This window comes from Enoplosus armatus, chromosome 14 (assembly GCF_043641665.1).
Source record: "Enoplosus armatus isolate fEnoArm2 chromosome 14, fEnoArm2.hap1, whole genome shotgun sequence".
Lineage (NCBI taxonomy): Eukaryota > Metazoa > Chordata > Actinopteri > Centrarchiformes > Enoplosidae > Enoplosus > Enoplosus armatus.
This window is the reverse complement of record NC_092193.1, coordinates 14,005,977-14,018,659: the sequence shown is the minus strand read 5'-3', so window position 1 is coordinate 14,018,659 and position 12,683 is coordinate 14,005,977. Positions and strand designations below refer to the sequence as shown.

Here is a 12,683-nt window from a genome sequence, read left to right as displayed (position 1 = left end):
GTAATTAAAAGTGTTAGTCTGAGATGATATCCAACGAAAGTCTCCATAGCAACAGTAAGAGTGATTCACAGAGCATGTCAGGCTGTGAAATAAATTTCACACCTCAGTGCACCACGGCCTCTACTGTGAGATGTTGCTTGTGTGCGTGTGTATGTGTGCATGTTAGCGACCAAAATAAAACTGTATTTGTTGTTACAGCTATTGTACCATGATTCCATGTACAGTTTGTGTGTCCTTGATAGAGGCCAGCCATGACGGCATGAGGACGTTTTTGGAGTTCTGATTTCTGCTGCATTTGATCTGTTTGCTCTGTGCAGGTTTGTGTATTTGCACCTTGTTGTCTTAACACACTGAAACATGTATCTGGTATCGCGCAGACGTGAAATGAGATGTTTTGATGCGGAGTGGCATCGGTTGTTCATTGTCACCAGTATGTTTCTTTGTTTTGTTTTTACCTCAACACGATTGCTTTTGTTAGGAAACACTCTCAAAGCAGATTTTAGATTAAAGTGTGCTCCATTCTCTTCCCTCCCCTCCCTCTTTCTCCCTCTTTCTTTGCTACCTTCTTCCCATCGGTCTCACACTGGCACACTGCTCATTAGCTTTCTGTCAGTCTCGGTTTCCGTCTCCCACTCCCTCTCTTTTTTCCCCTCTTTCTCTATTTCTCTTTCTCCTGTGCTGTCATCTTTCCACACTCTCCTCTTTCTCTCTTCCTCCTCCATCCCTCCTTCCTTGTGTGTGAATTCAGCAAAAGACTCTTCAGGGATCTCCTCCCTTTTCATCACTCAGGCCATTTTCCTGCTTCTTCGGAGCTGTTTGTTTCTTTCCTTCTCTTTCTTTCCTCTCTCTGTCTGTTTTTTGTAAGAAATTAAAGGAGGCTTTGAACCCACCTCCCACATTCCTGCAAATCACACACATACATACACGCACATAAACTGGAATCGTGACTGCTGTACCCATACAAGCCACAGTGAGAGAGCAAAAATATACCAGCACAGAGGACTATCGACTTCTCTATGATTACGCATGCACACATCAGTATTTGCACACATAAAGACGAGAGTGCAGCAGAAAGACAACATGAACACAATCACACATTACCGTCTCCACACAGCCCCGAGCACAGAGCAGGTGAGAGGAACGAAAGTGGAAATGAGAGGAAAAACTGAGTGAGAGGCAGAAGTGAGAAGAAGAGATGGTGCGAAGAGAAGCAGGTGATGACGAGTGAGAAGAACTCGACTCTCTTACTGTAATGGCTTTCAAACAGGGCTGCTTCGTGAGTTCAGCTTCACTTCTTTTGAGGGGAAGTCAAATCCTCCCATCTGTCCTCCAAACACACTCAATGATCCTTCTTTAATACTTCCTTCTGCTAGAGGAAAACACCCAGGACACAGTCTACTTTTTTGTGCATGTGTGTGTTTTGCTATAGTCAGACGCTGTCCTTAAAAACTTGGCCCATGTACAGCACATTATATGCATTTATTTACTTCTTGAGTCAAGCTTGTCCCTGGTTAAGCTCGTAGCATTACAATCCAGGTTCACTTGTGGTGATCAAAAGATCCTTTGAATACTTCAGTCTGATGACATTTTGGCATCATCTTCTCTCTGGGCAAATTGACAGTTTGTTGGAATGAACCAAATAATAAATGCATGCAATGTATCATACAAATCCCTTCATTTCAAAGGGACATGTATTGTGAGTGCACAAAGCAGTATCAATGAAAGCGGTCACTTTCTCAAAAATGCTAGTTGACGAATTCGAACTAGCATGTAATTCGCGCTGCGACTGACTACAAAGCACAAAATCCCAAGGCTCTGGAAAGTTAAGCCGCTGGGTTGGGCGAATCCTGTCTGACCGTTTTTACGTTTATTCGTGGTGCCTCCGCTGCCTCACTTGAGTGAAAAGCTGAGGTTACAGCAAATTGCGTTTTACAAGATCAGCACAGACACAAATTGGAATTTAGGACCCCCCCCCTCAAACTGTGCATTGTTTACATCCCTGTTTGCTTGCTTGCAGTCTTCTTCCTTGCCTTTGTTTGTGCATTACTACCTTTATTTCCACGTTTCCACCAACTGTCCATCAGAGTGAAACCAGCTTACGCACGTGCATGTGTTTATCAAAATTTTAACAATTTTCTTTCAATTTTGTAATGAATTAATTGACTAGTTTGAGTCACTAATTTACTACATCACTTAATGCCAAATCATCAGCATAAACACTACAATATGCTGGAAGCCTACTGACTCCAACATTTTCAGAGGAATATTCAACTACAATATATAATACAATATTTAATTTATGTATAATTTTAAAATATCTGGTAGAAAGTGTTTTATTTTGAATTTGTATTAACATTAGCTACACTTAGTCCTCGCTACCTGCTTCCATTAAAATGATTCACACAATCTGACCTTTTCCACGCATTCATTGTAATTATATATTCAGTCTGTGTATTGACCGTAAACTATACCTGTACTAACAAACTTGAATTACAACTCATTTAGCAGTGCTCCAAATGAGGCAGTGAGTACATCATGAGTAATTCTTCCTCATTCAGAGCTCAGGAGTCACCCACTTCAGCTGATAGCGGTGTTCTCTCGTCTTAGTGTTTCAAGGTCAAGCATGGCTAATGGCCAAACCACTGTCATTGACACAGTGGTGGTTAGCGCTGCAGCCAGCTGCTGAAGGGCACTCCACGTCATGTAAGTCAACTGATGGGCTGTGGAGATGGAGTGGAAATGTAAAGTGCCACTATTACCGATTTCCCTGTCAGAGGGAAGTCATTTACAGATAGACTCTTATTGTGGCAGAGCATTCAAATCATCATACAGTAGGCGTGTAGTGACTCTCGTGGCTTGTACAATACTGACAGGCAGAGGACAGATCGGTATAATTGGACCAATCTAAAGTATATATTTCAAGCAGGCTTTTTGTTATGTGTATCACTACCATGCAAGAAAATAATGCCAGTCTTCCAAAAGAAAAATATCTTCCAACTCCTGTAGTATAGAAGTGAATCAGGTTATGGACACTGCTGAATCTTACTTTTAACCAGATATTGTTCCAAATACCGTTTAGAAGAACTACAGTAATATGTAAGGGCTACAATAGTAGGATTAGCAGATGAACCATAGGTTGGTTGAGCAAGTGCGGATAAAGGATGGATGTTTTCCCCTCTCCAGGAATACATCATTTGTTTGCCCTGAAACCAGGATTTCTAACCATACTGTAAATGAAGTGAACAGAACAGCACATAATGAATGTATCATAAATGGATATTTCTTATGTTTTATGTTATTATTTTATACTTGTTAGATTGTGTTGTCATATTTTTAGTAAAATCACAATTTCTCTGAAAGTCTTTGTGGTGGACATAATGGCAGCCATCTTTTACTACAGTGCTTTTAATATGTCCGACTGGTTATATTGGAGTACATGACCATCTTTATGCTGCTTACCTGAGATCAGTACCACATGCAGAGGCAGCAAAGAAAAATGTGTCACATGCAGCCATTTCGCCGCGTCATTTTGGTGGTTTGAGGCTCGGTATCATTGCTCTTGGATGCTTAGTTATAACGTGGGAAGCTTTCTTATGCACACCTGAATGCCTCTCTGTACTCTCTGTATTTGGTTGATTTGTTGAACAGTCTGCATAGTTTTCATTTACAGATATTGTACTCTGCTTTGTTCACACTTATTCTAAAATTCTGCGACACAGCTGAGCTGTAAGGTGTCATTTAGGCGCTGCTGCTGAAAAGTTGATCGACTTACATTACCATAATAATGGTATTTGGAGGTTGGACAGTTGAGGTTGGGCAATCTTTGTTTCATTAGGCAAATACACAGAACAGGACAGAGACGCAAGTGTGGTTACACTAAAAGTCCTGGCATCCCGCATGTTTTACAGAAAATTGAATCAAATTTGGCAACAATTTCCAATAAAACTGTAAATTCAAGAAATACTCAAAACTTGTGAGGATTCACAGATTTTTAACAATACCTCTGCGAGTGCCTTGTGAATGAAACAGGCGGTCTGAGGGGACACCTCCCAAGGGGTCTTCTCCTCCACCATGATGGAGTCCAGCGTGGCCTTCTCTAGAATGACATCGAAGGACGCGTCGGGGAAGGAGAGCTGGCTCACGTCCATCTGATGCCAGGTCATACCCGGGCTGTCACTGAACCTGGCACTCATTGTGCTGATGCACACTGAGGAGTAGTCTATGTTGGTGATGGAGTGGTAGCCTGCACTGTACATGTCGCCGCTCATACTGCTGTTTCCACAACCTGAAGGAAAATAGGAGAGAGAAAAAATCTGAGACTGAAACCAATATGTCTCTGTTGACTCCCCAATATGTTTTTCAGCATGAGTAAAAGATGGTGTGATCAATATAGCAACGGCAAGTTCCTATCATGACAACAAAGAGTGCTATGACTGGGACCACCTCTCCTAAGTGATAGATGAGACAGAGACGAGCACACACACACACACACACTCAGTCTCTATTTGATCATGCTGCTGTTCAATCATGAGCAGCGAGCACAGAGGACCATATGGGGCTCATATAAAGTGTGTTCAGGGAGAGCAGCCTATTCTGACATGACCTCAGACTGCACAAACTCCGCCACAAGCAACAAGGTCTCAACTTGTAGCTCGTCAGCAAGGTGACAGACGGATGAAAGCCGAGGAGGGAAATAAAATAAAAAAAAGGAAAAGAAAAGTTAAGATAGCCTCTCATGTAGCGAGACAAGATGAAAATAATCTGCTGAATGTCACCTATTGGTCAGATGACTCACAGATCGTGTAGATGGAGGAGGAGGAGTGGGTGGAGGAAACAGGCAAAAGACAAAAGGGGAAGGAAGCAGTAGGAGGAGGACACGGGGGTGATATATACACTATCTTGATGCACATATTCTGTTTCAGTAAAGGTGAAGTTCATGTGTGTTAGCCTTGGAAATGGTCTTATTAAAGTCTGTGTGTGTGTGCATCCGTGTTTAAGGGTATCCGCCTGGGTAGGGGGAGAGAGAGTGTGATAGGTGGGGCTGTGACTTCCGGCAGCACGTTGGCATTGACACCTCCGTTGCAAACGTGTGGCTGGCGCTTGTTATCACCTTACTGCTTCTACTAATTACCAGCCTCCAAAAGCGCCATGAGTGTGTGTGCGAGCATGTAAGGCCGATTCAGTTAGCAGCCTCACACACAAAACAACACATTTGGAACCTATTTAGGTGTATATGTGTGTGTGTGCAGTACATGTAGAAACCTTATGTTGTACACTCATAGTAGGCATTCATTTACACGTATAGACATACATGGACAACTGAAAGGCAACAGATGCAAGATAGGAACTATAAAAAGTGACAAGGAGAGAAGCAACACCAGTCACAGATACATTAAAACATGGTACAGCAAGAGAACCCTGGGCCAAACACTCCAAACACTCCACCAGTGATAGTGTGTTAGCTGCTTATGCACGCAAATGTGTGTGTGTGTTTGTTCCAGACATCAGAGGGCTGGAGCCGTGCCGTCCCCTGATGGCTCTCCCCGTGACGTTGGCTTCAAAACAAGGGAGGAAATATGTCAGTGCTGCTTGTCACACTCAAATAGTTGAACGCGTTCTTTATGGATGGCTGGAATATGAGAGAATATGTCGGGGGTTAAATTACACAGGCTCAACAGGTTATTTTAGATAACTTTAATCTTACTTTGCAAGTGCCAAAAGCGAGCAATGGCTTTGGAAAAGACATTTTGCATGGAGGAGAGGCAACCTGAAAAACACGATATGGCTTATAGGAACACCGAAGAGTCCTTCCATCTCATAAAAGTGTAAAAAAACCACCATGAAAAATGTTGCCATCATCCTTTATGGAAGCAAGGATGAGCCTTTCACATCCACTTTTCAGTTCATGGTGAAAATGAGGGTCTGCGGCCTCGTTTCATGCCCAGATTTGGTTCTCTCAGAGTGGGTTAAATCACTCCTGCACTCCCCCTCTCAAAGCATACCAGACATTGTTTCCAAAGGGTTCCCCCCGCTGACACAGCTATGTGTGTGTGCGTGTGTGTTTTCTTTTTCCATGCACTCGGCTCTGAGGAAGGGGTGTCACATGACAGCTGATTCCTAGGGGTTGTCACGACAATTATAGTTGCCAGGCTGTCATCAAGGACACTACTCTCATTTTGGGTCTGTGACATCAGCTGGTGCCCCCCGCAACCTATAACCTTTATACACACACACACGCTCACCAACTTATCTGCACACACACACCCTGCTAAAAAAGAGATCTGACAGGGTGCACTACATTCATGTTGGTCTGTGTGCGTGTGTGGGGAGATCCTAGAGTGTATGCATCTTATGTGTTTATGTGACAAAGGTTTATTCAGGATAACAGGCCAGTCCAGACCAGTCTGGAGCCTGGAGTCTGTTTTTCCTCCAGCTGGAAGCGAGGAGGCTTAAAACCTCCTGATAGCCAGAGAGCGCATCCTAACTGGATTATCCAGAGCGGCAGCGAGGGAGACTAAAGTTAGAGGTGTCATATCACCTTGTTCTGCTGGCTGTGTGAGTGTGCATGTGTGTGTGTGATGGAAAATTTGAGTCCTGGTCTTAAAAAGGTATCATACCACTCATAACAAATCGGCAAAAACAAACTGTGGTGAACATCTGTCATCCGCTTGTGACATGTGCAAACTGAATGTTAGTCATGTTTGCGTCTATGTGTCCATTTATACAGGACAATCTGCACAAACAAGATCTTTTAAGATAGGAGGAGAAGTAAACCAGCTGCTAGCGCAGAAAGGAATGTTGGCCAAACATGGAGGTGGTTCCTTCCTGCAAGCTCAGAGATGCTCCGTCCAACAATGGTATCAGGTCGCATGAATGACCTGACGAACCCTTTGATTTTCAAGAAAAAGCTTGACATGTGACTCTCACAGCTGTGGAGATACACCAGAGGGGTAATCCACTGAAATAATGCAGCATTCCTGTGCTGCTCGTACATGGTTGGTTTAGCAAACACCAGGAAAAGGGCCACAAAATGATCACTGTTGTAAAAATACAATTTATCAACCAAACTAAAGAATTAAGCTACTTCATTATTCAATCCAGAGTCCATGATGATGAAATGATGATTGCAAAGAGCCTAGCAGAACTCCTATCAGAAAAAAAATCTGACTTTTAAAAGTGTAATTGACACCTGCTGACATTTCTGTTATTTTCCACAAGGAAAAACTCCATTCAACACTTTGCTACACTAAATCATCAAGCTGGCTGTCTACATGGGTGCTCACCTCATTTATAGCACAAGCGTATAGGATAGTGTTACAGGAGAGTGTGCATTGGTAAAAGTAAACTCAGAGCTTTACTTTCAGGATTACATAAAATGCAAAAGCTTGTTTTTCATCCAGAAAGTGCTGCTTTATCAGAATATCTGCATTTATATCAATACTTTGTCCAAAAATGTGTCCAAAATGATGCAATCACATCCTAATTGGGAACTCAACGCCGATCCATCCTCACACTAACAATGTCGGCTAAGATTTAGGGGCCTTTATAGTAATTTCATTAGTTTACAGCCAAGCTCCTTGACTCTTACTCAACAGGAACTGTTAGAGATTTGACCTTTGGGCTATCAGATGACCTCCCTCCACATAAACAGCGACTGTCCAGAGTCCATGTATGGTCAGGAGGGGTGGTGGGTGGGGAACCCCTGCAAGTGAGCCAACGGTGTGAAATATCAAAGCTGCTATCTCTGAGGTGAGACGAGCACAGCAGTGGAAACTCCATGATGTCAGAGGCATGCAGGCTATTCATTCACATCCCAGATTGGTTTAGACACATTAAGGATGGGGACTGTGGCCAGTGCTGATGAAAGGTGATGTTCACATGTGCTCTAGCAAAAACACTGAGCCCCGCCACCCCCGTAGGCTCCGGGCTAGCCCGAGGTAAACTGATGCCACGGTGACGCTTTGCAAAGTTCAGCTGCAACTACTGTAAATGTCAACATATGAAAAGTGCCAAAGTGGAGTGTTTGTGTGTGATTGTGTGTGTGCATGCACATTAATCACGTGGCTGCAAGTAAGTGTATGCTCAGTGCTTGGGCTTGTATTGGTGAATGTGTGGACGTGGTGTGTTATCTGTCAAAAAGAAAATCAGACATTAACCCTAACCGCTTTAAATAAAAACATTTTTTATATACGCAGGTGTGAAGCTAATGTTGGTGCAGTTTTGTGCACAATGTGTGATAAAGTTTGACAGTGAGTGATCATGTCAGGTCACAAGAAGCCTGCACACGTGTCTGTTTGTGTGTGTGCGCCATGACAATGATGACAGCAGACAGTGTCACACTGGGCCTAGTTTCAACCAATTATCTCTTGTTATCTTCCCTCTAAGTCCCTCTGATTAATTAAGCATTACCCTTTAAATGACAAGCATTTGTTGACATTTACACACAATCACAGACACACATAGATGCACACAAATGTGTCTTTAATTTATTTGACCTATATGGACTCTTTTTGGGTTATGCTTGTCAACATGTCAGAGGACCACCAGGCAAAAGTATACAAGTATATAGCCATTTTGAATTGGAAGGCAGGGTTTTATAGAAAAAGGTGACATGCGATGAACTGTAGAAGTGGAGACAACTTTCTGACAGTCTCACCGGGAAGGCATTTATGGTGTTGTACTCCTTTTAAACAAAAAAGAGCTTGAGAAGTGAGCGTCCTTGTTTGTTTGAAGCGTACTGACCCCTTTATTGATTTGTCTTAAAAATTTCAGCTGACTTTCAGATTAAGAGTTATGCTGACTGGAACAGCCTCGCAGCTTGTTTGGCCTCACACTGAGACAGAGGAGTGAGAGTGGAGAGGATTCAGGCAGGAAGAAGGGGAGGTGGTTGGAGGAAGATAAGACACCAGAGGAGAGAGGGGACACAAGGAGCAATGAGCAAAGTAAAATAGGTCAAAATAAAATGGAGAGAAGAAGAAAGAAGGATCTTTTCTGTCAATAAACAGTATGACAAAAAACAAATGAAGGATGGACAAACTACTGGGGAGATGAAGGAGAAAAGGAGGAAGAGGATAAGCAAAGGAAAAAAAGATACGACTGGATGAACTACCCAGCCTCGTCTCCATGGAGCTGAGAATCTCTCACTCGATATACACCAAACCCTTTCGCCTCATCCCAGCGTCTTTATATCACATTGTGCACTTGCACATACATCATCAGATGAAGGGATATTTGAATAATACACAAAATGGCTGTGTGTGTTCCAGTGTGTGTGTGTGTTTGTATGCACAAGGTGATCTGAACTCATCTTTGCATCTACACCAGATATAGATATTCTTTATTTCCACGGTTTTCAAGCAGTTTCAGATGCTCCAGAGAAGTTGCATCAGCAGCGAGGCCAGATGAAATTCTCTCAAAAGCTCGGCTCTTCCGGCGAGTTCTCCTCGCAAGTCTCTTCTTCCCCGCACTCACAAAAGCAACCTCAGTTACGTAAGCGGGTATAGGAGATAATTAGTGACTGAATAATTAAGCGTTTGCCTGTGACAGCGTGACTGTTTGATAGAGTGTAAGCCTGTGTGTGTGTATGAGTGATGGAGGACTTTTGGAAGGACTCCATTGTATGAATCTGCCTCTCTGCTGTGGCATGGAGCCTAAAGCTCCTCTCAGATCCAAAACACCAACAGGCACCAGGAACGGAGGCTTAGTAAATGGCAGAGAGAGGAGAGAGCCATATTTTCTCTCTTTTTAGCCAGAACTAACAGTTATTGAAAGTCACCCACCACCCTCTTACTATTTATGCCGTGTTACCTTCCCTGCCAGAATTCATACAATACCACGAGTCAAGCATTTGCTGCACATAACATTTTTTGAAAACTGGAAGCCTGAGTGCTTTTACACTTCAGTCTCTGCTCAAAGAAAAACCCTCAACTGTGGAAGCTGCAGCACTGCTGCATTTAAAGCCTCTCTCTGTCCTTAGTGGGGTCAAACAACAGCCGTGAAAACCAGACTGTGCTGTGGTGAAAGTCTGAGATCAAGAACGATAGATAGAGCACTAACATGAAGGGTGGGCAGCTGTCAGACAAAATGGGCGAGATGAGAGCAACAGGGGTGAGTAAGAGTGGGAATCAAAGAGAGAGAGAGAGAGAGAGGGAGAGACAGACGGACGGAGAGAGCATGTGGTAGAGAGCCAAAATGATGCAATTTGATCTGCACTTGCTGTGTAACTGAAGAGCTGGTAGGGGGGGGCGCGCACACACACACACACACACACACACACACACACACACACACACACACACACACACACACACACAGCATGAGTCAGGTGTGTCATTGCAGGTCAGGTCCTTGTAAAGGATGATGTCGTGGCCTGTTATACTTCCAGAAACAACAACAACAACAACAACAACTGATCCTCCCTTAAAATGATAAATAACAGTAGATCGGTAACTACGGTGACAACTAACTGCGTCTAATAGCTATTATGTCCATCTCTCTCTCCCTCACAGTTTCTGTCCCAATGAAGTGAAACATCTCAACAACTATTGGATCCACTGCCATGAAAAGTTGTACAGACATTCATGGTGCTGTCAGGATGAATAACTCAAGCCTCAGCTGTACTTTGTGTTTAGTGCTGATTAGCAAATGGAGAATGGTTGCCAAATTCATCCAAAATGGACCCATAATCTGAAAGTGAATTCATTTAAACTGTAGATTACATTATGAGTTTTTTTAAGTGTAATCTTTAGTTTCCGCCTGCATTAGCAGCTGATATAACAGAATATTTAGCTAACTGACTTGATGTTTCTCACCAAAACACACCTTGGGAGTTGTAGTCAAGTTATATACTTAATGTTTTTATGTACACACTTGTAAATTTGTCTCTTTAATAAAATACCAGATTTTCTAATACAGTTCTTCATCGTTTGTACTAATGATTCAACCAGGAGAGTTTCATGCCTCTCCAAGTGAAAGTTCTCCAGCTACCAACCACTTAACATCATCTATGTGGAAAATGAATGCAACTCTATGCCCTGTATGGACGCATCTGAATTGAGTATCCTCCTCCATTTAGTCATTCAGGGTTTTCCTTTCAAGTGACACCTTACATAGTCATATTGAAAAGCACCAGCACCGAGCTCACATCACAGGCTCTGATCACGGCTGCTCACAATAGGCCAGTATCCCAACTGTATGATAGTGTGCCGTCTTACCACCGCAGTGGAAATCTCCATGTCGTCACAGCCTTTGTCAGGTCATACTACCTACAGGAGTTACAGTGAACTGGGAAACGACTGTTTGCTTGCACAGTTGTGTTAACAGCTGTGTCTATCAAACCCCCCCCCCCCCCAAACTCCCCGTGATATTCATTAAAGCCATGCCAAGCCAGTTGCAGAGGAACCAATATTTATTTTTCCATCAGGCAATTTAGCAAGAAAGTATGTGATTTTGTGTGTGTGTGTGTGTGTGTGTGTGTGTGTGTGTGTGTGTGTGTGTGTGTGTCTTTGTATAACCACAAACTGAACTGTTTGTTCTCTTTGACTGGCAGTGTTTTAATCTGCCAGTCAGTCAGTGGTGTAGCAGCAGAGAGGAAGGTCATGATTCAGCAAGAAACTGTGAGCGTGTAAATGTGTGTGTGCGCAATCAAGTTCACAGGAATCACTTCTCTGCTCCCTTTAATCTGCAATGAATCCACCTCACAGGTGACCCGAACACACACACATACAGTAGACAGAAACAACGACATTATCTACTGTATGGACATGCAGTTAGAAAAAAGCAGCTCTAGTTTGTTCCACTCCCCAAACATCCCCGACTAACACTGAGGAGGATTCAGTGCAGACTACCTCAGCAGGAAAACACAGCACAGTATAACAGTACAGATTGGACAAAGTCATAAAGAGACAAGCTGACAAAGATTATTCAGAGATTTCATGACAATTAACACAAGATAGACGTCGCAATGTCATTATACTGCCCAAACAAACTGTAGGTTTCAGCCAGTTTGTGTGTGAGGTAAGATTTAAATGAGGCCAGAACTTAGACAAATCTCAGTGTCCCAGTGAGTGTAATGTTGGTGGACAGTCTGACACATGCTGTGAACAAGAACACAAACACACACACACACACACACACATCATTGTGTAGAGGGGGAAAAGGAGGTAACAGCAGTAAAGGCATTTTCAATTAGCCACCTACCAAGACCACGTCTGTGACAAAATGAAATGGCCGAAACAGCACAGGTATTCTCAAGTTTTAAAACACACACGCACACACACACGCACGCACGCACGCACACACACACACACACACACACACACACACACACACACACACACACACACACACACACACACACACACACACACACACACACACACACACACACACTATAAGCACTCCTCTCCCTACCCTTATACCACAAACACACACACACACACAAAATCACTTTACACACACATGCACACAGAGGCTCAAACTTGACTGGTTAATTTTCTGCCTGGCTGGCAGGCGAGTTTGTCAGTTCAAGGTGCCTGCGTCTATATGTAAATGGCTCTATTGCCTGACCTTGGTGTGATTATGCAGTATGGATCAGGTTTTACAGGCGAAGGCTGGCCCAGTGTGGGAGCTTTATGGCTGACCAAGCATATTGATCGCTGCAGGAGGAAATGGCATGTCTCTCT

At 43.2% G+C, this 12,683-nt stretch overlaps 1 protein-coding gene across 1 annotated transcript in view; it reads right to left on the bottom strand.

The window, feature by feature from the left end:
• ece2a (endothelin converting enzyme 2a) overlaps window positions 1–12,683 on the bottom strand; it is a 67,645-nt gene that overhangs the window by 31,032 nt on the left and 23,930 nt on the right. The window contains exon 2 of the mRNA XM_070919615.1: window positions 4,002–4,285. Within this exon, the coding sequence (XP_070775716.1) occupies window positions 4,002–4,285 (284 nt within the window). The remainder of the gene's footprint in view (window positions 1–4,001; window positions 4,286–12,683) is intronic.